A 27,322-nucleotide genomic window follows, 5' to 3' on the forward strand; every position below is an offset into this window, starting at 1 on the left:
TTTTAAGAGGACTCAGTAAGTAGCTTTAACATGCAACTTTTCCTCTCATTCCACATGCAGTGTGCCAACCCCACTTGGATGCTGCTTTTACAGCATGTGGAATCGTAGTCCGCAAGCTATAGCCAGGGGCGACTTCTCCATTAGGGCAGAGGAGCATTGCCCCACTGTTTTCTCGCAGTGCGAGAAGCAGCAGCATAAAATTGTAAAACTACCATTTTATGTTTCTGCTTCTCACACTGCGAGAAAGCAGAAGGGTTTGGTTGGGGGTGGGCGGGTGGTCGGGTCTGCTGGAGGGAAGGGGAGGAGTGGCTTGCCCAAAGCTGTGGGCCCTGACTGTTTGGTCAGCCCTTTGGGGCCGACCAAACCTGTCATGCTCACTCTTCCTTTGTTCAGCCTACATGGAGAAAATGGCCTCCCCATATGCGCCCATCTGGGTACCATCCCCACCAATCACAGCGCTGCCATTGCAGCGTTGTGATTGGTTTAGGAAAGGGGAGGGAGGGTGTCTGCTTCCTGTTCCATGGGACCCGGCCAGGAGCTGAGATGGGGCAAGACCTGAGAAGGTATGTTTATTTTATTTCTTTTTAAATTCAATACCACCCACCCGCTGCGCGATCCCCAGCATGACCCCCACACGACCCCCCCATCCGCCCCCCAACCTGCGAGTCAGGCCGGCCGCGACTGTCGTTAGCATTTGTTTTCCAATTCCAAGACAGCTAAAATGTCTGTTTTGAAACTAGCGGCCTAACACTGTGACAGTGATAAAGCATAATAACACTATCACCTTCTTGCCCTTCCCCTTTACCTATTTCCTTTGTTTTTAAGACCTTTTTCACCTGCCATATTTAAAAAAAAGAAAAACACACTTGCTCATTCTGTGTATTAGCTAGTCCAGCGGCCCCATAAGAAAGCCGCTGTGTTGCCACTCTCACTGGGTTTTATGGTACGCTATAAGGCTCAAAAACAGCTGCCTTTATTAGCACAGTTTCTGCCTTCCTCTGCTGTTGTGAGGTGTACAGCCCATGCAAGGGCACACCAGGTACCATAATCTGCATCATGCCCTACAGGCAGAACACGCATGTGAGCCCTCTGCATCTCGGGCACCATGGTATCATAGCAGTGGCGTAACGAAAGTTGTAGGGGCCCCCTGCAAGGTACACAGAGGGGCCCCGCTCTGGATTTAATCTAACGCTCTCTGGCGTGAGTACAGTGCTGGGGGGGGCCCCTGCAGCCCCTGGGCCCCCTTAGGCCCCCCGCACTGCGGGGATGCGGGGGCCTGTGTCATGCCCCTATATCATAGAAGGGGACTCAGACTCTTGTGCGTGCCCTTCTGTAATACTGGTAGCATTGGCACACATATAGAGCCAGTGCCATCTTGATAGGTGGTGGCCCCAAGCTTCCTGATTCATTCACTCACAATACAACTGATTACCAATAGTGTCCCATCTAATAGTACTCGCACCTGTGACTCGCCTATTGCCCTGTTGGGCTGGGGCTACCTATTTAGATGGAGACATCTAAGGAATAGCACCCATCATCCATTTCAATAATCATAATAGGAATACGACTATCAACAATAATAACATGCAATGATTTGTATAGCAGATTTTGCTGTGCCATTATTTTATGGACCAAAGAAGGATGAAAACATGAATTATTCTTTTGAGATTTGAATCTCTTCCCTTCAGGTTGAAAATTAATCTGTGTTGTGATAGTTTTAACCAACTGATCTTATCTACTGTCAATTGAGGTCTCGGTTTTTACTGAAAAGATAACTCTGACAAAGTTAGGTACATTGTAAACAATACAGCCATTACACAAGGAAGCTGACATTTAAAAACATGCAATTCAAAGAGCCTGCATCTTCAAGGGGCAACGATTATTAACGTACTGTTGTGATAGCCTCAACTGGGATTAGTAATGTCATTTGGACTACAAAAATGGTCGTGGATTACAAATTGAGGCAAGTTTAACATTCATGACAGTTTTGACGAAAATGTTGTTATTTCAGGAAGAAACTAGCTTCTGTCACCAACTCAAAATAGAGTGCTTCGTTCGGTGGCAGTTTATTCTAATCTCCTTCACCCATACTAATAAAATGATCCAAGGCACAACCGATGCTTTCCATTAAACATCATTCGTATAACGGCCACATCAGTTAAGGTTTCTCACTGACCATATGGCGTCTATGCATTGTTGGCTGCATTTGTTTATGTTTACTGTTATGCCGTATTCTAACACAGGAAAAAATTACCTTCACGTAAATCGCAACGGCCCAACATCTGAGCTTACCAAAGCTTGTTTCAATGTATGCTCCTTTCTTTCTGGCTTGAAATTCTTTATAAGGTTTGACTGACACACCCTCAAGATAGTTCGCCTGTCAACTGCACCTTCCCTCAATACAGTCCCTACTCTGACTGCACACCAACAGATTCCCTGCAAAGCGAAACTAGTGTCCTCCTCGCGGTAGAAGCTGCCATCTTCATCCACCACCTTGCTTCAAAAGGCGTGAGATACAGAGCTCATTGGTGAATCACCGACTCCCTCTCCAACAAGTATTGCCAAAACCTGCATTTTTTCATTTTCTTTTCAAACAAGCCATTGGCATTAAAGTTATTAAAGAGAACAAAGGTTGCCACCCAAATATATCAATTTAATGAAAGCCCAAATGAAAGCCGAGATTGGCACACCAGCCTTGGCACTGAAAGGAAGTGCTGTCTATGTAGATGTGCAAGAGCAAAATGCTCTCACTGGCAGTGAAGAGTGCCAATATCTGAAGTGGACTGACCTATTGCTTAGTCTGTGGCAGGATGACGTAATCTTTGAATGACACTTGAACCAACCAATGTATGAAGAAGCACGACTGAAAGACCCTTATAAAATCCCTAGATGAGTATTTTATAATCGTTTTGGGGAAAATATGAGGCGGGTGAGTCAGCAAAAGCTGTGTAGAGACAAGACTTAAAAATGGACACACCATAGAAAGGATCTGGGAGGAGCTGCGCCCATCACAGCAAAGAAAGCAACAGGGGACATCAAAGCTAGAGGACAGTTTTTTGGTTTCATTCCTGACAGTCAAAGCATACCATCCCATCTTCTATGTCTAATTCATCCACTGTTTGCTTCATTTGATCCTGTTTTAATGGTGCCTCATAGATGGACCTTATGCAATGATGTTATTAAGTGCTTTTAATGAAAAAAAACTATTAACAACTGCTTCTTGTTGGAAGAGGCTGATCAATGGTTTACCTTTACCTGCTCTCATAAAAACAGACACAAAACGCGGGAACACTATGTACAGTGTCTATTTTTCTTTCCTAGCTAGCACGTCAAACCCTCAGTCCACATTTGGCTGGGTCGACCACTTTCGAAATTTCGATGCTAGGATCATATTTGACAGCAACAACTCTTCCTCCTCCTGAAACTTGCAGGTCAACCAGAGCTGGGTCAGTCTGATAGCTCTCTAGATATCAGTTGCACACTGCAGAATATGGATGTTGTGAGCATGCTGCAGTTCAAGCCATATGCTCTCATAGGTGAGACCTTTTCCCAGGGTTATCACCAGTACTCTTACTGGCAAAAGTGTTTATCTCCACCTTTTTAGCTGGACACAGCATTTTCTGATGTGGATGAGTATGGAGGATTCTCAGGGATTGACTGTGGCCTTGGGCAGTGTAGTCCCAACTCCTCATCCTCCGTTTCCTGTAGCACCTTGCCATCTTCTTGCTCTAGTTCTGGGCCTTCTTCCGTGCCCTGTTCCTCCTTGGTAGCCATGTCATTCATTTTCTGTTCTGCTTCAATCTCCTCCGAGGAAGGTATTGAGTTTTTTTTAGGGCGGCCTTTGGGTTTGGTGGGAGCTTCCTGCCCTCCTTTCAGGACCTCATGAGAGAAAGAAAATGAGAAATATCAAAGTATTGCAAGATTAGATCCATCCGCTTCAAAACCATCTAGGCCTAAGAAGCCATATTCATACATTAATTGATAGGAAGTGGTTTCGTTTTTTTTACGTATTCAGTTTTGAACTACTAGAATTTAAGTTACGCTTCGACCACTTTAATTTTTATTAGCAATACGAATACGTGATAAAAATGTACCAAATACTACTATGCATACGTTTGCCAAGCCTAGTACTACAGTTGATAAATTCTAAACCCAGAGTCTTGCACATTAGACTTGGAGAAATCTAGAATTTTAAATCAAAAATACTTATTTGCTCCAGCAGAAACAATTTCACAAATGATAAATAGGAATTTAAACAGATTTGGTAGATTACATTGACTAGAGTGGATGAGGGTGTGATGGAATACAGCGCTAGGGTTATTTTTACATATTTATGTTATAGAGTTGAATTCCGAGTGATAATAGTTGTTGCTGTTAGTTTCAAGCAATAGGACAGTTTTCTAGGTTATTTTGAACTTCAGTAAAGAGGGACTAATACTCATGGTGATTGGAATTGAGCTATAATGGAGAATTCCTAGCAGTTGGAAAGACTGAAGTCTTGAAGCCACATGAGGGCTTTGGGTGTTGTAAGGAGGTCCTGTTTCGTGGTTCTTAAGTTTGGGTGGAGATACGTTGTGTTAAGATGTCAGAGAGGTGGTCTGAACTTTACCATTATGGGGCTGATTACGATGCGGCCCGTTAAAGGCTCTGACTAACGGTCGGAGCCTGCCTGACCGCATTGTAATGGGCTGCTCGGTTTACTTTCCAACTGCCGCATTATGATGCTGGCAGGTTGGAAAGTAAACCTGCCAGTTATTCGGGCTAGCTAGTCAGAACCGGCTCGTAATCCCAAAGGCCGGGCCTTTCCGCCCTTGGGATTACGATGCACGATTTCCGACAAGGTTTCCATGCCGGCCTGTCCGACATGGAAACCAGGTTGTAAACCATGTTTGGGGGCCCACAGCAGGGCCCCCTTAGATGCGCAGCATCCGGTTTGTGGCCGAGGGGGCACCTATGGTCCCCCGTGCACATCCTTGCACCCTGTGGTAGGCACCTCATGGGGTGCAGGGATGAACAACACCTCCCATTTCTCAATAAGAGCTTGTGTTACAGCCGGTTTATGGCCGTAACATGAGCTCCCATTGAGGAATGGGAGTATGCGACTGAACAGTGGTCGGTCGCTTTGTAAATAGCTGGTTGGGACTGCCAACCAGAGGTCAGTCGGTCCCAGGACTGAGACGGTGTCGGGCAGACACAAGTCTGCCCAACATCGTAATCAGGCCCCAAATGTTTTCTAGACTAATGTTTAGAACTTTGGAAAATGCCCTGTTCTTGCCAGAAAGCAGGTTTGGCTTGTGATACGTAAAGGTTTTATGTTCTTGGGGAGGTTGAAAAGAGGTCCAATTGCAAAATGTATGACTTTGTCTGGTGGAGAGAACAAATGCTGCACAAGGACAACAGTAGGCTGTTTGTAGGACGTGAACATAAAACAATGTATCCTGCTAAAGACAGATAAGGCTGAAGAAACAACCCAAGAGCTCTGAGCACAAGTTCATAGAAAACTAAGGCGTATATTTACTAAAATGTATTGCAACGTAGAGCAGCAACTAAAGTTGTTGGGCTGTGCTGCAAAAGAGATTACAAAACACCATATCTATGGGAAAAGTTTGAAATGTGATTGGAGATCAACCTACTCTCAGGAAAGTAAAACATGTTATGGTGCAGCGCTTAAAGAATATCGTAAACTCATTATTGCAAAAAAAGAGACTTCTTTGTTGAGCGCATTTCTAGCGCAAAGAACTCATCTATGGATATCTTCAAAATAATGAAGTCATTTACGAACCCCCACGTGCTCACTCATGTTAGTCCCCCTTCACAGAAGTTATGTAACAAGATCTATGAATTCTTTGATTTGAAAATCTCCCTGATTTATGCATCCTTTCCAGCATTATCCGGCCCCCCAGAGGTGATTAATACTCATAAACCTGGGAAGCCACCTAGGCAATTTTTCTCGGAATTTGCTGTTATTCCTATGGAAACATCGCTGTCTGAGCTCCATAAATGCAAATCTGGGTCCCCGGGCGACCCATGGCCAGCCAAGCAATACAGTGCCCTCGCTGAGTGCCTCAACCCCCACCTAAATGCCATCTGGAATTCCTCAATCAGACAGGGTGTTTATCCATCAGCCTGGAAGTACGCTTTTCTTCTCCCAATACTAAAGAAAGCCAACGCCGACCCAGAAGTCACCAGCAACTATAAGCCGATCTCCCTGCTTCCCGCCCTGGCAAAAGGTTTAGAAAAATTAGTACACCAGCAATTGGCCACGTTTTTTGAGTCTAATAGCCTCTTACACGAGTCCCAGTCTGGCTTTCGCCCGGAATTTAGTACAGAATCTGTCCTAATTGAAATGGCTGACTCTATACGCTGGGCAGTGGATGGAGGCTCTAAGGCCATGTTGGTGCTGTTAGACCTATCTGCAGCATTCCACACGGTGTCCCATCCCAACCTATTAAATCGCCTGAAGGACATAGGCATACAGGGAACAGCTCTGAACTGGATTACATCTTTTTTGCATGGCCGTAACCAACAGGTCTTGACCCACCCTTTCACCTCGCCCACTAAACCTCTGAAATGGGTGGTACCTCGGGGCTCGGCCTTAAGCCTGCTTCTTTTTAATGTCTACTTAACACCTTTGGCAGAGCTCATCACCAAAATGGGGATCAAGGTGACAACATACGCTGCTGTTTACTTTCAGCGGAGTGTCAGACTCCACCTTTGACCCGTTTAAAGAGTGCCTCAAAAACATCGCTGATTGGATGAACTGTAATTTCTTAAAACTTAATGCTGACAAGACAGAGGTCTTGTTTATTAACCAAACACCCCCCCCCCCGTCCAACGTTTAGTGGCCATCCGAATTGGGTGAGGCTCCCACCCCGAAGGACTCGGTGAAAAATCTGGGAGTGAGATGGGACAAAGATTTGTACCTCACGACCCATGTACAACTGGTTTCAGCGGCTTGTTTAGGCCAAATTAAAGCTAGCAGAAAATGTATACATTTTCTGCCAGACTCAACCCACAAAACAGTGGATCATGCTCTAACCACTTCGCACCTTGATTATTCGATCGGCCTTTATATGGGTCTGCCGCTTGGTCTGATCCATAAACTTCAGATTATTCAAAATGCGGCAGGACAACTGGTCTTTGGGGTCTTGCTGCAACACCGCATCTCTCCTCACCTCAGGCACCTACACTGGCTTCCGATAGCCAAGCGGATTGAATTTAAGGCCCTGACGTTTGCCTTTAAAGCATACATAGGGAAGGGGCCTATCTACCTGAGGAGGAGACTAAGCCCTTATCAACAAGACAGACCGTTAAGGTCCAACCACAAACACTTTCTCTCCATACCGCGCTTTTCAAAAGCAAGAATTGGAGGTAGAACATTTGAGGTGGGGACCTCCAAATGTTGGAATAACCTCCTTCCCCATTTACGTATGATGCAGTCTGTACAAGAATTCAGAAAGGCTTTGAAAACCAGGCTTTTCAGTCAGAATATATAGTATGCAGCTCTCCTCTGGTCTCTGCTGTAGCTCAGGACACCCCATTTGATGTAGCTGCGCACTCTACAAATGCCTTTTATTATTATTATATGGCCCAGTACTGCTGTCTTCCAAGGTATGTGCAAACAGGTGGCCTGCACAACGCACATACCTTTACACCTTAGTTCAAGGGAGTGTGCGTGATGTCTGGCATAGGTTTTGTACTGCTATGATTACCTTGTAGTACAGAATAATGTGTAGTGTGCTGTACAGTGCAGCACACATGCAAAGCCAGACAAGATTGAAGAAATAAAAGCATTTCTCCTGGATAACCCTAATGTCAAATCAGCATTATTTTTTGATGCAAAACCCTGCCTACTTTACTTTTAGTAGATGAGCTTTGGCATTAAAAGCAGGGATGGTTGCAGGGGAATGCATATGTACCACCCATGAAATACCCACTAACGCTAAGCAATGCAAACCAGCACTCAGTTCCACTTTGCCTTACTTGCGAGTGACTTTCCAGTGCAAAGCAAGTGTTGCACTGGAAAGTATATTTCAAATAAATGTTTGGTGCTTATTTGTGCTAGTTTTAAAGCTCATACTGTGTGTGCAATTTTAGTAAATACACCCTGAACTCTGATTTAATTCCATGCATTCTATATGCATGGACTACTTTACTCAATATAATATTTCCATTGCAAAAATGATCTTCAAATACTAACCAGTTATTTATTTGCCATTGCTGACTCAGAATCAGATTCTGGAACGATAATGTTACTATAACCAAACAATTGTCTAAGTAAGCTCACGTGATGTGCTGACAAACAATTGAGTTTCTACTGAGAAAGCATCAGAAAAACAAATCCGGCTTTGACCTCTAAAGAAAGAGGAGGCAGATTGCTTTTGCATGCATACAATCCTCAAATAGTATTCTATAATGTTTGAAGGATATGTCATTCCTTATTTGAAATTTTCAAACCTAAAGCTAGCCCATTAGCCCCAATTAGGGGTATGTGATAGATATGTGAACATTGAAAAAGATGGTAACCACAATACGATGAGCAGTCAGTAAAAATCTGCTTCCATCACAAAAGAAAATGATGGACGGAGTGTTGAAACTTTCACGCACTCACTCCCAGTGACAGATCTAGGTTTAAGCCATCGTTATTTTGCTCGCTATGTCACCCCAGTTTCTACCCAGCCATATGCAAATCAGTCTTCTCCCTGTTCCCCATGGGAACACTAAAGCCCGAACTGCCACACCAGGTCCTCCCTGGACCGGAATCAAGCATCCTGTAACTGGTTTCAGGGTATCACCCTTCATCAGCCAGGCTAGCTTGAATACAGTGGTACAGCAAGCAAGGGACCCACGTCTGGGCATAACCTTAGCTACTTAGGGCGCACATATCAACATCACAACATAAAATGATGGACTGAGTGTTGAAACTTTCAAGCACTCACCCTCAGTCACAGATCTGGTTTTAATCCATTGTTATTTTGCTTGCCACGTCACCCCATTTTCGACTCAGCCATATGCAAATCTGTCTTAAACCTGTTCCCCATGGGAACACTAAAGCCCGAACTGCCACGCCAGGTCCTCCCTGTATCGGAATCAAGCATCCTGTTACTGGTTTCAGGGTATCACCCTTCATCAGCCAGGCTAGCTTGAATACAGTGGTACAGCAAGCAAGGGATCCACATCTGGGCATAACCTTAGCTACTTAGGGCGCATATATCAACATCACAACATAAAATGATGGACCGAGTGTTGAAACTTTTCAAGCACTCACCCCCAGTCACAGATCTGGTTTTAATCCATTGTTATTTTGCTTGCCACGTCACCCCATTTTCGACTCAGCATATGCAAATCAGTCTTAACCCTGTTCCCCATGGGAACACTAAAGCTCGAACTGCCACACCAGGTGGTCCCTGGACTGGAATCAAGCATCCTGTCATGGGTTTTAGGGTATAACCCTTCATCAGCCAGTCTAGATTGAATACAGCGGTGCAGCAAGCAAGGGACCCATGTCTGGGCATACTCTTAGCTACTTAGAGCCCACATATCAACGTGACAGCATAAAATGATGGACGGAGTGTTGAACCAGATCTGGTTTTAATCCATTGTTATTTTGCTTGCACACGTCACCCCAATTTGGACCCAGCCATATGAAAATAGTAACAGTAAAAACCTGTTACTATTTCAGTATTTTGAGTAAAAACTGGATCTTTTACCCTGGCATTCTTTAAAGAACAATAAAAAGAATGATTCCCCATTCAAAAGTTGTGTTGTGACTATCATACCTTTGAATGGGGTCAATGGCATCATACAACCATGTTTTTCTTTTTATAATCATGCATCTCTACTTTAATTGGCCAGTAGCACAGTTGGTCGAATGTTCACTAAAGTGCGGACAGATGCAGCTGCTGGGCGACATGGGGGTGATTGAAGCTCTGTTGATTAGGCTCTTTCTGTGGTATCGTTGTCCTAGCTGTTTTTTTATTCCTATTTACTTTATTGTATCAATCTGGAATGTTTTACTATTGTGTTTTAATCTTGGTATTACACTTTTATGGTCCCCTTGGTAACCCGAAATAAAGCTTGAAAAAAATCATATTTTTCTGTCAATTTTATTCAGACCCTAGATCTTGATGGTTGAACCAAATCATCTTGAGTGAGCATTACGAGATATTAGATGTGGCAGTGGTCTATGTGCGTCAACTTAAATGTGGATGGTCCGCGGTGCAATAGAAATATGTGCGACATGGGAAATCTGGAGGTCAACAGAACTGTATCATAGAGTTTGCTGTGTCATGATGTATTTGAGGCACTTTTGATGAGCAGCTGCCCCTAATTGGCTAACATTAATTGAGTCACAATGAAGCGATGAATTAAGGATGTGATAAAGAATGTTCTCATTGTTCTCCCTCTGTGTCACTGTCTTAATATTGTAGAGTACAGAGAACATCACTCATTTACATTAAGGAAACAATTTCATAATAATTATAGCTTTGAAATCCTTTTCTGTGTACTGTAAAAGCAATGATGGTAACATTAATAATCATGAGGCAGTTAAATTTCACACCCGCTGCCTACTCCCAGGGTATGGAAGCAATTAACTGGTTATGCAATATCGCCACTGGCCAAATAGACTTGGCGTTTCTGTGAAGGAGGAACAGTTAGCAATTGTGGCTCAGGAACATATCTGACAATGTACGTTGTACCCACTTTTAACCAGTAGCAAAAATGACTGCACTTCAAAGTTTTTGTTTCCTTTTCACAAAACCAAATAGGTGACCCACCAGTACAGTGTCCAATAATCAACATTCATTTATCAGTCAAATCAATCCTAACTTTCTTTTTTCGCACATTTTATAAATCATCAATTTATAATTGACAGCATACTATCTAACTTATATGGGATTCTGTAGTGTCAGTATAAACGCTAGTATCTAATTTCTTTATAACTGGTGACTTGTGAAAAGACATCAGAACACATTTATTCCATGTTTTTACAGTCGAGGTCTGACATCACAATGCCTGCTGCCAGAGCTAGCAGCCGAGGTGAAAGGCAGGTCAGATCACAGAGCATAGTTGAAGCAGCTCTTTAAAAGCAGCTAAGAAACTTTGCTTTTCTTTTTCTACAATGACAAGCAGAGAGAACCTGGATTTGTTTTGCACTCTTTAGATAGATAAAGAAAAGCTAGACGCTTTCGTCATGTGTTGCACATTCCGAGCTGGTGCAGCTTTTAGAAGAAAAAAAAACTGGATTCTATTACCTGTTTCTAATATCTGTTGGAAGCAAATAACTAACAGGTTTTTTATGTGTTTAATTTTGTTCTAGAGCTTTTATTTGTATTCTTCATGTTTACAGACAAGCTCACTTGTATGTAAGAGCTACACACTAACATTTTAAATGGTTTGTGGGAAAGGTAATGGTGTGACCATATGTTATATGGGTAAAATACCCTCCTGGTTTCTTCTGTGTTGGAAGGAAAATCACACAGGCAGTTTTTTTGTTTTTTTTTTAAATATGTTTATTGTCATAGCAAGGTCACCTTCATATATATATTTACGTCATTACATCACTTCCGCGATATATATTACGGTGCCAGTTACAAATCCTAATCAACTGTTCAATTCACCCCCTGTCCTCCCCTGTACCCTCCATGACATGAAGTGTTATCACAATTTTCATTTTTGTTGAACTCCCCCCCCATTGCCGCAGTCTACGCTCTGTGAGCGCGCCGGTCCCCAGGGGGATACCCAGCAAAGGTATCGTGGGTGCATATGCCGGTCGCTTGCCAGTGTATCTAACCGCTGCTCTCCATTGCATGATCGCTAGTCTAAGCAAGGGTGGGGCTGAGTCTGGTATTTTAGCCTTGGGGAGCAACAGTCGGTGAATACTTCCCCTGGCCCTGTCCGTCTCCGTCATATTCAATTCATGCAGATTACGGCCCGCAAGCCAGTATGCTAACCATTGCAGCTGGCAGGCATATCCGTATGCTATCAGGTCGGGAACCCCCAGACCTCCGCCGTCCGTTGGCAGCTGCAGTTTGGCTAGACTTATGCGTCTTCTGCCCGTGCCCCAAACCAATTCCGTCAGTACCATGCGCAGGTGTTTAAAGAAGGCCATGGGTATTAGGATGGGCAAGTTTGTAAAAAAATATATTAGTCTGGGCAGGACCACCATTTTTGAAATTGCCACCCTGCCAGCAACCGATAACGGCAGAGTGTTCCAGAAGCGTACTTGTGGCTTTAGTGCAGTAAGCGCCTTACCCAGGTTCCCCTCCAGGAGATCCTGCGCGTCCCGGTAGATTTGGATGCCCAAGTATTTAAAGGTCACTGGCGCCATTTGGAATTGATACGGTTCGAACTGCACGTGTGTCTCCTCTAGTCCCGTGGAAGTTATACCCGTATGATTTAGATGCATTGATCCTAAGGCCTGACAAGCCTCCAAAAACACTAAACACCTCCGGTACTGGCTCTAGTGGGCCTGTGACATTGCGGAGGAATAACAATATATCGTCCGCATATGCCGATATGATATGGTGGGTGTTAAGGCTAGCAGTCCCCATGGTGTCCGCCAGCGTGCGCACTTTTATCAGCAGCGGCTCCAGGGCTATTATAAAGAGTAAAGGCGACAGTGGGCAGCACTGTCGTGTCCCCTTTTCAATTGCAAACCATGGCGATATGCATCTGTTGGTCCTAACTCGCGCCGTGTGTTTGTGGTACAATAAAGTGACCCAATTTATATAATCATGCGGGACGCCAAATTTGCTCAGCACTGCCACCATGTAATCCCATCTAAAGGGAATCGAAGGCCTGTTTAAGGTCTAGTGATATACACCCTTCATTGACCTCCCCCTCCTCCTTTCTGGCCATTAGTTGGCTCAGTCTCCTTAAGTTCAAGGCGGTGTTCCTGCCCGGTACAAAGTCGCATTGGTCTGGGTGTATCATACCTGGTACGTACTGGGATAGACGAATGGCTAGAATTTTACTGAGTATTTTATAATCCGTGTTTAACAGGGAGAGGGGCCTGTAATTCTCTACTCATAGAGCATTTCTCCCAGGTTTCAGTAAGGATACTATCAGTGCCTGTAGCGTCGATTCCGGCAATTCGCCGCTTCCCAATGCCTCCCTGTATAACGTGAGGAGACGGGGGGCCAATAGGTCAGTATAAGTCAGATACAATTCTGCCGGCAGCCCGTCCGATCCCGGGGCTTTGTTCCTCGGTAGCGCTTTTATGGCCTGTCTAACTTCTGCTAGCGTGAGGGGCTTAGAGAGGTCGTTTTTTTGTACATCAGTCAGTTGTGGGATACATACATCGGACAGGAAGGATTCGAAGTCTGGCATGGAGAGTGGTGCGTGTGGACCGTACAGGTCAGTGTAGTAAGCCATGAACGTATCATTTATATCTAATTGGGACCGCATTATCCCCCCGGTCTGGTCTCTCACCTCGGTTATAGGAACACTATCTGGGGCATTCCGCGTCAGGCGCGCTAGCAGTGCACCCGCTCGGTCAGCCTGAGTGTGCTGTCTATTCGTGTATTCCCTATATTTGAGTATCCTCAGTTCCTCCAAAAGTTCTGCGTGCTGTATGTGCGCCTCCTGCAATTGCGTGAGTGTGCCGTCAGTGCCTGCCGCCTCACCTTCAAGCGCCGCTAAGCTTCCCTCTACCGTACCCAGTTTCTCCACCACCAGGCGTTTCATCCCCACTTTAGTGCCCATCGCCACTCCGCGCAAGGTCACCTTAACGGCGTCCCATTCTAGTTGCCTGTTGCTGGCTGTGTTTTCGTTCTCAGTGAAGTACTTCGTGCTAGCGTCCAGTAGTGCGGCTCTAAAGACCAGGTCCTCCAGTAGACCTGGCGATAAGCGAGATGTCGGGATAGGGGTGGGCAGTCTTCCCCATTGTAGGGTTAGTTCTACCGGGTTGTGGTCCGAAAGTGTCTTCCCCATGTGCAACACTGAAGCGATCGATCCCCTTAGTGCCCTAGAGCAAAATATGCGGTCAATTCTGGTGTGCAGCTTGTGCGGTGGGGAGTAGAACGTGTATTCATTGTTGGTCATGTTTAGGACCCTCCATGCATCATCCAGTTCCCACCCATTCGCCCACTGTGCCAGTGCCATGGCTTGCTTCCTACTATCCGTTGCATGGAGCGGCGGGTGTGACCTGTCTAGTGCTAGGTCCAGGACCGCGTTGCAGTCCCCTCCTATGACCCAGTCGTGCCCCGTCCAGTCCGCCAGTACCCCACTGATGACATCGAAAAACCTCAATTGCTCCGAATTGGGAGCATAGATACTGCCCAGCACTATGCTTGTACCATCCAGCGTCCCCTGTATGAACACATATCGCCCATCCCTGTCCACCCTTTTCTCCACTAGCGTAAACGGCACCGTGTTCCTAATCCAGATTGCCGCCCCCCTCGAGAATGCTGAATAATCTGTGGTGAACAGTTGGCCTTTCCATTTTCGTGATCACACAGGCAGTTTTAACATAAGCAAACAACAAATGTTTTTTTTAATTACATTAATAGAACTACATGTTGTACATTTGAGGAGTGGACCAATTTTCTCTAATTTAAAGCACTTTATGCAAATTCCTTTCGGACATAACGAGTAATCACCGGGAAATATGTTCCTATCAGGTATTGAAATATGCTATAAAGCAGCTAACGATGGTCAAGGTAATGGAGACAGAACATTGCTACAGAAACACCTGAGGGACCAATGCTAAGTCCCTTAAATCTGAGTTTTCAATAGTATTCAGTTCAAGAACCCCTCACCATCAAATGGCCCATTCAGATCTGATGCATCTTTTGTGCCTGTTGTTGGCAGGTGGAGGTCGCTGGCACTCACTTTTTGGACCAGGTCTGACCGTGTATTTTACACCCCCCCCCGCCCCACACACACACGTCCTGATACTAACCTCTGACAATATCTGGGTCAAAATGTCATTGACCTATCAGACTTCAAACTACAATTACTGTATCTTGTACAGGCTGGTTGACAGTTTCCTATCTTGTATATACCTTGTTTACACTTCTGACTTTGCAAGGTGAGGGCACTATGAGCACCATGCACCTCGTTTCTGCTTAATGGAAGTATATGGAAATAAAAACTAAAATATGTTTATTTGACATGCTGAAAGGTTCCTGTTTATTAGTTATGCCTATTTATATATGTAGATATCTGTATTTAATGTTTCATTGAAAACTTACATGTCTACTATTTTGAGGGCCTACCTTTAAAACTACAGTGAAACATTATTGTTTTCCTCCTTGAAAGTCTTCCATTTCGGTGTTTGTGCTCAGTTGCAATGTGCACACATTTAATAGTAATAATATAAAATATCGATTATAAAAAATATTACAATGGAAAGGAAAATTGCCGTAAAGAGAGCTGCATGTTCAATGCCACTGGTGTAGGCTCCTCAAATCATGAAGGAAAACAAGTAGTAGTACTAACTATCAAACTTATTTCAAACAAGTATACTACAACTTGTATTCCCCCAAAAAATTTACAAGCAGGAAACATTGTCTTAAAAAACAAAGTGAAATCTATTGATTCACGTTATTTGTAGCAATAGTTTGTTGTTCATATGTTTGGCTTTTCTTTGTCTAGGTATCTGACCCATGTAATCCTAATATGTTTATAGGGACACATATTTCCTAAAGAACTGGTAAAGTGCTGTATCAGGTGTGTAGACACTAAACTAAATTGTGAAATTGAAACTCTTTATTCCACTCCTTTTTTATTAACACTCTGAGTATTTGAGAAGATAATGTTTGAGCCCATTAGTCTTCCAAACACATTTTGCTTCAGTTGTTGCAATATTTCGGCTCACTGGCTAATAATTTGTACGTACTTTTATGAGATTCTATGCATGGCTACTACGCCCAGCCGAACGGTGAGGCATGTGGCCTGGATTGCTTCTTTATGCATTTCTTGTGTGGCCCTGTTCCTCAAATGCCATGTAATCCCTACTGCTAATATCTGTGTACATGTGGCTAGAAGAAACATCATTCAGTGATGATGCAACATCAGGCAAAAATGACAACTATTGAAAGGCAGTGTCGCGTTGTTACAAATTCCTTACCATTTTCTTCCACTTCATTCTGCGGTTTTGGTACCAAGTCTTCACTTGAAGCTGCGTCAGTCCCAGAGACTGGGCTAAATCCAACCTATGAAAGAAAAACTCTAAGTTATGGGAAGTGGTTAAGCAGCTTTTGGACATTCTGTTGAATTGATGTAGCACAGTTTCTTCTCTTTGGTTACCTCATATACATTGATCCTCACTTTTTCCCTTCGGTTACCTCATTTACATTGATGCTTACTTTTTCTCTTTGGTTACCTCAGATAAATTGATGCTCACTGTTTCTGCTTCATTGATAACTTGAGAAAAACATATTTAATTTAGTAGGTTGTTTGAACGTCCTGTCATTTGCCTCTTTTCAGTGGGTGTCTTCATTTCAGTGGTAGGGATGGAATGACACATTCCCTCTCTATCTCTAGCTTAAGATACCCAATATTGTTGAGCCGGGTGAAATAACTTAGTTTTAGGTTGCTTCCCCGACATTGTTGCGTATAGAGTATTTATGTAAATAAGTTTGTACTGCAGTCACTGGTCATAAAACACATACAACATACTTTTATCAAGTATCGGACGACTCATTAGCATTCAAAAGTATTCATCCTATGCTCTCCGTTTGACAAGAGAACTGTGTCAAACGGTTTTATTTTTTATTTCTATGACGGCTTGCGGAACACATCAGAGTATTGTTGTGACACTTAGGACAGGCAACAGTTTAGACATTTGCGTAATAAATGCTAGTATTTCTAATATTCATAAAGAAAAATTAAAAACGAATGTTCATTCTGTTTAGATAATAATATTATCAAAAATATTTTTGGAATAACGCTTAAATAATTGCAACTGTGCTTGAAACTCGTTTAACTGCATTTTTCGCTATTCAAACGTTTCTGTTATTTTGGTATGTAATCTTATTTTTGATCTCTTAGCCTTCCATGATGCAAACATAATGTTTCTAAGAGTCACAGATGGACACTAACAATGACGGTTTTGTTATTTTTATGCACTTTTATATTTTCCAATTACAGAGTGTTGTGTTCACTGTCCTAGCCCTTCCGCACACGGAAGAAAACTTACAGACGCTAAGTATAAATACAACTGAAGTGGGGGAAAAAGTTGATACCATACCTATTTATAACATGTCTAACTATATTCCAACTGAATCAGAATTATCAGTGCTATCTAAGGTACTTTCATTTGTGCCAACTGCATTACAAATTCCAGTAGAGACTAAAACAGAAATTCTACATTTCCTCAGAAAAGTCAGATTGAAAGCATTCTTTATGGAACGTGAATCTAAAGAACAGATCAATATAAGTGGGTTAAGGAATAAATCCAATTTCATCCCTGAAAGTACATTACTAGCAGGAGAAATCTTAATATTCGAGGACCAAGTCCTACGAGAATTAGACAGTTTACAAACTAAAAATATGTTTTTTAATGCAAATTGTAGTAAATCAGAAATGACCGCTCTCAAAGACCTGTCAAATAATCCGGCAGTAATAATCAAGCCGGCGGACAAAGAGGGTGGAAAAGTCCTATGGGATAAAGATAAATATGACCAAGAAGTAATTGGGAAATTATCCAACCCTATACACTACAGACCATTGGAGAATAACCCGACATCAAGATTGTAAGGAGAAATTCTAGATATAACTAAAGATGGTCTAGAAGATGGCTGGCTATGCCAAAACAAATTCAATTTCTTAAACAGTGAGCAAAATAAAATACCTAATATTTATGTTATGTTATGTTATGTTATGTTATGTTAAAATATGTTTATATAGCGCTCGGCTACTCTAAAAGAGTGTCCCGGCGCTTTCCACATGAAGCTACAGTGTATAACAACATAACAAGAGGAAAAAAAAGAACAAAAGCCCAGGGGAGAACAAAGAAGAGAATCCACCTAAACAGAAAGGTTAAAAAGCCAAGTCTTCACATTCCTTCTGAATTGAAGCAGGGTGTCCTGCCGAAGGTGCATAAATCAACAACTAACCCGCCAGGCAGGCCTATAGTGTCAGCTGGTGGTTCAATTTTAGAGCCACTTGCCAAATACATAGATACTTTTCTAATTCCTCTGCTAAAAGATACTCAATCATACATTAAAGATACAATGGATTTGATATCAACGGTAGAATATTTACCATACAACATAGAAAACCAACTTTTGGTATCCTTTGATATCGAATCGCTATATACGTACATACCTCAAGACGAAGCTTTGGCAGTGATGAGAAACATTTTGGACTTACGAGAACGTCCACATCAGGTACCGACAGAATTTCTAATATCTTTAGAGACCCACTGCTTGAAGAATAATTTCTTCAATTTCAAAGATAACCTATATTTGCAAATATCTGGAGTAGCTATGGGTTGTAGTTTTTCATCCGAGATAGCCAATTTAGTGATGGCAGAGTTTGAGAAGAAATGGATATATAGCAACACCAATCCCTTTAAGAACCAAGTGAATTTTTGGTGTCGCTATATAGACGACATTTTTATGATTTGGAATGGAGATGAGTCACTTCTAAAAGATTTCCATAATTGGCTAAATTCAAGAACCCAGGAATTTAACTTCCCCTTGTCCAGTGACTGAAATGGACTAAACTTTTTGGATGTATATATTAAACATGAAAGTGGTCAACTGCAAGTTAGTCTGTATACAAAACCTACAGACCGGAATACGCTTTTACACTTCTCGAGCAGTCATCCTCACACGTTGAAAGAGAACTTGCCGTATGGACAATTTCTTCGTGTGAGGAGAAATTGTAGAAATAAAGAGGACTATTTTGAAGATGCAGAGAAACTGAAAGACAAACTAGTGGCCCGGGGTTACCCAAAAAGATTGGTAAAAGTTGCTCTCAAAAGAGCTTGGTATACACGAGAGAAACGTTACTAGTTCCAAAGGCTCAAAAGAAAGAAACTCCATTAACATGTGTTCTCACATATGACCCCAAAGCAAATAGAGTTAAAAAATTGATTCAAAAAAATTGGAAACTAATTGAACATCTAGGTATTCCAAAGCCGCTCTTTGCTTTTAGAAAGGGTAAAAATATTAGGCAACAACTAGTGAGAGCAGCAAGGAAAGACAAACTCGACCAAAAAGAGCTAAGAGGGTTACTTACGTTACCTCAAGTAGTAGGACACTATCAATGCCATAACTGTGTAGCATGCAGTTTAACAAAGGATTCAAAAGAGATTGATATAAATGGCCAGTTACACCATCAGAGAACTTTTTCAAACTGTAACTCAAAAAATACAGTTTACTGCATCAAGTGTCCATGCAATAAGTTTTATATAGGACATACTACACAAATTGTCAAGAAACGTATCCTACTACACAAATCACCGGTAAGATGTAAAGTACAAGGAACCCCACTTGTGCATCACTTTCAAACTTTGAATCATTCAGAGAATGACATGGAATGGACAGTTTTATGTACTTAGGGGAAGACCAACTGCGATGAAGTAGAAACCAAATTGAATTGATTAGAAGCCAAACGAATCGAAAAATACCTCACTGCGGTATCTGGCCTTAATGATAGAGATGAAATGTGGGCGCTGTCACAATGATTTCTTGTTCAAACTGCACATGATGACATCCTTTTTCATATAACATTTTACAGACATTTCTAGATTGTAAGGAGTGTTGGCACAACATTGGTTTCTAATGTAATTATTTGTTGTATATTGTACATAATATTTTTTTTATAAGGTTTTCAAACACATATATATTTAAGAGGCTAACACAATGTAATAAGGTGCACCTTCACTTAGCCTCTTTGACAGGTCGTACCAGTCTGGAGAAACTTATAGAACTGAATCCAGTACACATGTGTTATTTTAATGTAGGGTTTATAGAAATAAGTTATATTTATTTTTCTGTCTTTTAAATGTAGGGTTAGTGATAACCCGTGATTTTCATATGCCGGTACTGCAGTTGTTTTAATGTACACGCAGTCTTTTTTCTACCGTAATAGTTTTACAACAAGAAGGGTTATAGTCCTTTGCCTATCTTCAGGACCCGAGAGGTCAGGAGTATATATGCTTCCGTACAACGTGATAACCTACACGTTGGTAGTGCAGAATGGCGTGGAGAACAAACGCGGATAGTAGACGCTGAAGCAGGGTAAGAATATACTGGGCACGTCTCTTTTGACACATTTCCTCTAGGACAAGATATTTATTTAATAGTCCATTACTATTTTTTACAGAGAACGAGGCTAAACCCCTATTCCCCGTCACATATTAATGAACAACATACATGGAAAAGAAATACTGAAGCAGGGTAAGAATCGATTGGACGCATCTCTCTAGATTCGCTTTCCCTTTCAGAGAAGGCATACACTAAATAGCGCATTTTAATTTTTTACAGGGAGCGAGGCCAACTCTTTCTTGACCCCCTTCTCTCAATTATAGTGCTTCAGGAGAAAAAGCAATATATCAAATCCCGTTCATATTCAGTAAGCAGTGTTGCTTAGTCCCCAGTGTCCCCCATATAAAGTTTGGTGTAAAAAATTTACAGCGATATTTGTGTTTTTTACTTTCAGCTGTCTGTTACTTAGAGAAGTATAGATCCTTCTATACTTGTGCCAACAGCAAAAACACATGACAAAATATATTATGGTAATCCATTTTTGCTTATAGCAAGCCTAGCCTCACATCATTATTTTTCCCTTCAATATTGAGCCGGTGTATGCTATCTATCCCTCACTACACTGTTCTGGATGAGGTTTACACTTGGGAGAAATACGTCCTTTTTTAATATATCACTTGGGTGTTTTTTATTATTATTTCTTTGATTGTTTATTTATTTACAAAGTGCCTAACCACTCCGAGGAGTATGTTAAAAAATGTAACTTTTGTCCTATATTAGTGACACAGAATTGTTTAATGAATATTCCTTAATATATATATGTGTGATTGTTTTGATTTTATAGACGGATCCTAAAAAGCCCTAGTCCTGATGAGGCCCGTAAATGTTTGGCTGAAACGAGTCGACATTTGTTATGAAGACGCCATCAAAGATTTATGACTATTTAAATTGATTAAAAGGAGTACTTAAATAATAGAGGTCCAAACAAATATACCTCCTAGGCTCCTATGGTTTTTGGGTTGATCTTGCTTTGAAGGAAGGCCCTTTATAGTTTTTAAAGCATCCTCTTGTTAAACAATATGGGCTACAATATACAAAGGTCCAAAATATATGTTAGTTTGTCGATGTAAATATTGTGTACATATTTTTGTAGTTTGTATTGAGTATATATGTTGTGTATATATGTATATGTATTTGTTGTGTATATATATATACATGTTTTGAAAATGACTTTCTCTTTCTATGAAAAAATAGAGTAAAAACAAATAAAAATAACATAGACTTATTATTGGTTTGCCGTTTGGTTGCAGATGAATATAAAACACAGATTGGTTTGATGTGATTAAATCAAGATAGGAAGGGATAGTTAATGTTTCTCTTTCCTTTAATAGATTGATTATTATTTCCTAGGCATCACTTTCTTTATTCAATATGTATTTTACCCAGATGCCGTAGGGTTACTTGGGTTACCCCCGGGCGTATTGTGGTGTGTTCACTGTGTAAATCACATTATTCGTCACACTTTGTAATTCCACACCTTAAATCACGAACAAATTATACAGTGCGTTTTTTTGTCCAGAGGTACAACAGCATTCAAAATAAAACACGTATCAGTAAATAACAACCTTCACCGCCTCAATAGAGATCACCAGGGCCGGTGCTGGGACTTTTAAGGCCCCTGGCAGAAAAGGAATGTGTGGGGCCCTTCTAATTTGCATACAGTGTGAAATCACAGGAAATGACATTACAGGAAGTCCCATCAATTCACTATCGTTGATAGGCTTTGCAAGAAGCAATTTTCTTTGTGCGCATAACAGTAAAACAATAAAATAAAATATAAAAACTATTAAAAACAAGTATACATATTTTTAATTTCTATACATGGAAATACTTTATTTTAGTCCTTCGGTACAAGTCCTGCTTCCCAGTTGTCATGTTAGTAAATGCTAGACCCCTCTGCATAGTGGTTGTTACCAGAGTCAATGCTGTGGCATACCACTGGCATGGGTTGCCCCAGGATTCCCAGCTAATCTATTTGTGTTGTACCACCTATTGATTATCCTGCTTGCCTACATCAATCCCTTGGCAGGCAAAAAAGTTGGAAATTTGGCATCCCTCTGGAGCTTGCAGTAGGATCCAGGACCACCATCTAAAATGAAGAACAATCCTGCATCCTGCCACTTTACTTTGGTAGGCCTCAGAGCACTGGATCATGGCTGTGAGGTCCAGACGAGAGGAGGACCCTCTTGGGCCTTGCAGAACTGGATCATGCTGTGGGGCGCAAGAGTGCTGGAACAGTAGTGTAGCAATGTCATGCACCATCGTGCCAGCAAGGTAAATTGTTCCTTCCCACTACCCTCTTGTCACTGACTGGACAGTAAAATCAGCCATAAGTTGTGAGCATTGGCCCATAACTCATCTAGACCATGGTCACATTGCACTTCCTACGTTATTCCTATGGACGCCCTTAAGACAGTGCCTCTTGCCCTTGACATGGTATCCAGGAACTGTGGTGCAAAGTCCAGGGCAGCAGACTCCCTCACTTGGGCCTCCCAGCACTGGACTATGGTTGTGAGGCCTATGGGAGGATGGGCCTTGTCTGATCTCCCCAGCTTTGGATCGTGGCTGTGCGGTGCATGGGAGAGGGAACCAGAGTCATACTGGTAATGTAGACATCAGCCCTGATGGAAGAAAATGATATCAGACAGTAAAACACAGCCATAATTTGGGTGCATTGGGTCCCTACCATCCTTGAGCTGTGGTGTAACTGCACCTGCTGCACTACTTTTAATTACTCCAGCTGATAGAGGACCCATGGGCATCACAGCCATGGTGTCCACTGCTGCTAAGCTTATGGGTGGGTGCCTTCTCCCCTGAGTGTCCAGCCATGGCTCTGAGGGCCAGGGAAGGGAGGGTCTCTTCCAGGCCTCACAGCTCTGGGGCATGTCTGTGAAGCCCATAAAAGCTCCGGAAGAACCACAGCATTGGTGCCATGGTGCAAAGTAAAAGTGTCCCCTCACCCTTGTCCACTGGCTGCCGAGTAAAGTAAAGCCATAATTTGGGAAGGTTTCAACTCTTTCTATCCCTGAGCCTGGTGCCCCTGCACCTGCTGCACTACCGATTGCTATCCCCCTGATATAGACATAGGCCCATGCACAAGGCCAGGGTAAAGTGTTGTAGACAAACACAATTGGGCCCACGGGTGGGGTCCCACACGCGCCACCCCCTCTCCTTGGCCTATCAGTCATGCTGTAGAATTGAGAGAATTAGGAGAGGGAGCTCACTACCCATGGGTCTGGCAGCACTGCGCCATGGCTGCAAGGCCCAGGGAAAAGGGGCCGTCCCCAAGGTCATTTCTCCACCATTGCTACGAGGTTTAGGGTAGGGCCCTCCAATTCTTTAGGCCTCACAACCATGGTCTAGTGATGCAAGACCAAGGGGAGGAGACCCAGATTAGGGAAACCCTCTTCCATGTGCCCTGCAGCAATAGTGTAGCACTGTAAGCTCAGGGAATGGGTGTTTCCTTCTCTGAACTACTCCACTATGATCCAGAGCGGCAGGGTGCAGGGGAGGTTGGTCCCTTCCCTTTGTCCTTACAGCTGTGGTCTAGTGCTGCAAGCCCCATTGGATGTGGCCTACTGCCCTGGGCATCAGATCTATGGTCTGGTGCTGCGAGGCCCAGAAGAGGAGAGTCCCCTTCCCTAGGCCTCGCAGCCTTGATCTCCAGACATCGCTGTAATGGCCAAGTAGGGTGACCAATGTTCCATTATCACTTTACTGGACAATTTGTGCCTTTGAAGACACACTGCACAAGTGGAGACACATTGAGGGTGCGTGGGCACCAGAAGCTGTCTCTTGGGGAACAGGGGAACTATGAGTCACATAGTGGATTTTGGGGATTTTATTCTAAATCCCTCCTTTTAAAGCAGGCCATATTAAAAGATAACTCAGCCTGAGATTGAGTACGTCAAACTTGACTACCCTTCACACTATATTTGAATTCTAATCCCTTTACCACCTCCTGGAGTAAACCTTGACAAGTCGCTATTGCATATTCTGAGCAACAAGTTTAGAAAATGAACTCTGGCACCTAAATGGAATAAAACAATCTTACGTTTTGAAACACCAGTGGTAAATATCAGTCCCTACCATGCATACAGTCCGGTAAATACCCCTGTCACTGGATATGGTCCAGTGGGTATGCTTTAGCCATGGATATTTATAATTTTACATCTAATCTCAGCTTTATGATAGAAATAAACACTGTGTTTTAAAGCTGGGAAGCCCATAAGTGATGATTCCCTCTGAGGGGCAGTCTCTTTGTCTTGCCAACAGAATCACCGACACCCCAGTTGTGGTCTTGTGGGTTATTTGGAAATGTGGAAGCAGGAGATAACGTTTTTAATCCCGGCCTCCCATTTGGTAAAATTGTGTGCTCTTGGGCAAACACGTTTCTGAACTTATTGTGCTTCTGTTCCTTTTCTGTCAAGATTGGGAGTATTTGGATTAAATGTAAAAACTAATAGTCGGTGTGATTTTTTAAAATGGCTGAATATTACCTTAGACAATAGAGGGTGCCCGGTCGCATGGTATAGCCACGTAAACACAATACAGTGGTAAATATATAGCCTTTCCCCAAGTAGGAGTGCAATGCAGTCCAGGGTCTACTAATGTAATGAACTGTTTGATCCTGGGAAATTAATTCTTTCCATATGCCTCATCCACTGATTTGACAATAGGGCAGCACTTTGAAACCGGCTTCATGTATGAAGTAGCTATGAAGAGTGTTCTCCCTGGCTAGGTCTTGAGCATGGTTAGAGGAGGGGAGAAAATGAAGCTTGAGGTCAGAGGTGCCAACTTTTAAACTGAGGGATCAGACTTAAGTCTGGATATTGGCTCAACATCCTGTGATCCCTGGCAAATCACTTAATCTCTCTGTATCTAAAAAAGGAACATGTCCTTATGAAATGTAATTGGTGCTCATGTAAAGCACTCCAATACTTTTGGGTTGGGTTTGCTCTATATAAAAACTACGGGGGAAAATGTGTTTCATTTACTCGTTCAAGGCTATTTGCATCTAAATAACGGAAGGTGCTCCTGACCTCACAAGGAGCATGACCCCTCCTGTGTTGCAACGCCTTCCTTTCTGCCACTGACAGGCATCTCTTTCACAGCTCATCAGCAGCTGAAAGAGAGTTGCTTGTCTTTTTAAATGGTTAGAACTGCCAAAGTGCCAGACGCCAAAATGCGGGATCATGGGCATCATGTTTTGCCTATGAGAAAGAAGTCGACTGGATCTTCATTCGCAGACCACACCTGCCAAATGCAGACGGGCCTGACAGCTATGTCTGGGGCTTTAAGGCCTAGGGGAGGAGGGGACCCTCCCCAGGGGTTAGCAGCCACAGTAGAAGGGGGCCTCTTCCCCAGTTCCTTGCAGCGCTACACATGCCTGCGAGGCCCAGGGGAGAGATGTCCCTTCCCTGGGCCTCGCAGTGCTGCACTGTGGGTGTGAGGCCTAAGACAGGGAAATACTTTTGCGAGACCCCATGTTGGTGGGCTGAGCGTGGGGCCCTGGGCAGCTGCCCATGCTGCCCATGCCTAGCGCCGGCCCTGGTGATCACAGTGTGTGCCCGCAATCTTTATGTGATGTAGATAATCAGTGCCCTTTGTATGATCATGACGGAGGCAAGAGATGAAGACTTCTAATGCAAAAAAATATAACACTTGAAATTATTTTATATCAATAGCTCGATAAGAAAAGTGCAAGTGCTATTGTCTCATCTCACCTGTCTGGCGTAGAGAGGTATTTCTGCTTTTCAAACTTCTTCTCCAGGCCCATAAGCTGCAGTTCAGTGAAGATGGTTCTGCTGCGGCGGGGTTTCTTCACCCGAGGCGTGTGCAGCTCTGCCTCTGATTCGCTGCTGGCAAGCGCCTCACTGGCTGGCGTCTCTGCTCGAGCGTCCCCTGCCGAGGAGTGGGTGGACAAAGCCTGGGAGAGGTGGGAACTGCTGGATGTGGGGACGAGTCTGGAGGAAATTGAAGATGGTGTTGTGATGACAGAGATTAGAGGATATGCTCTCAGAGAGGGTGACCCTGTAACAAGACATAAACATAATTCTTAGAAAACAACATTGAAATAAAATATATGTTTATGTTTAATTGCTGTAGGACATTGGCTTAGTGGACCTGCATTTAACCCTCTGGTAGCTCTGCACAAAAGCAGTCAGGCTTAACCGACAGGCAATGCGTAACCTATTTATGCAGCACTCCAAATAGTAATTAAGTGAAAACACAAGACAAAAAATCTTTGCCAATTTAGAACAGTAAAGTAATATTAAATATATTATTTGAGAAAAAAAGCAAAAATCCAATCAGTAGAATCGTGAGTTATGCAATTTTCAAGATGTAGGTGAAAATAGTGCCTAAAAGCAGAAAGCGCCAGCTGTGGTTATCTAGTTGTGGCAGATGAGGGCAAAGTCAGAAGTTGAGGCTGAACACGATGGAGCATGAGCCGGATACAGGGACCAAGTTAGGCCTGTTGAACAAAGTACCTTAAACCCTGCTTGCAGAGTGCTGTTAGATCCCGCCTCGAGGATGCGTCAAGGAGTGGCAGTTATCACGTATTGAATGCAATTAAGGTATCCAAATTTTATCCATGGGGTATGGTAGGCTTTGCCGTAGTGAAAAACAAATGAAAGACTTTTTCATTATTAGGAAAGAACATGTAAAATTTAAAAGTACATACCCAACTTTTTACATACCCTGCGCACTGCGAGTGGTGTTACGGGGCACTGCTTCAAAAATGTGGTGCACAACAGCGGTTCTGATAAGCAGCGGGCTGCTATGTGAAGCACTGCATCAGGGATGTGGTGCGCAGTGGTGGTTTAGTTGCAAGGCTACACGAAGATGCATCGTACTGCTTTGGTTCTGCCTAAGAGACCACAGTTGGGCTGGCAAAGCGCCTTCAGGTCCATTTCCAAAGGTACAAGACTGAGGTGGCACCAAGTAGTGAACAAGACTCACAGCAGGCAGAGTCCAGGTGCTGAGTTCAAGATGTTTGAAGCCTTTTCTGTTCCTGAGGCTCTGATCAGGCTTCCATGCCAACTAGCTCTAGGAGTCACTCTCGTGGTCATTGGTTCAAGGTGCCCAGTCCTTCT

General features: G+C 43.0%; 1 protein-coding gene across 1 annotated transcript in view; it reads right to left on the reverse strand.

The window, feature by feature from the left end:
- Window positions 1-2,047: 2,047 nt before the first annotated feature.
- Window positions 2,048-27,322, reverse strand: part of BARX2 (BARX homeobox 2) — a 166,158-nt gene continuing 140,883 nt past the window's right edge. Inside the window, exons 2-4 of the mRNA XM_078681979.1 lie at window positions 25,952-26,258; window positions 16,076-16,160; window positions 2,048-3,879 (exon numbers count right to left, since the gene is read on the reverse strand). Coding sequence (XP_078538105.1) covers window positions 3,601-3,879; window positions 16,076-16,160; window positions 25,952-26,258 — 671 coding nt within the window. The 3' untranslated portion in view covers window positions 2,048-3,600. The remainder of the gene's footprint in view (window positions 3,880-16,075; window positions 16,161-25,951; window positions 26,259-27,322) is intronic.

The sequence above is a fragment of the Lissotriton helveticus genome, chromosome 3_1, assembly GCF_964261635.1.
Source record: "Lissotriton helveticus chromosome 3_1, aLisHel1.1, whole genome shotgun sequence".
NCBI classification, from domain to species: domain Eukaryota; kingdom Metazoa; phylum Chordata; class Amphibia; order Caudata; family Salamandridae; genus Lissotriton; species Lissotriton helveticus.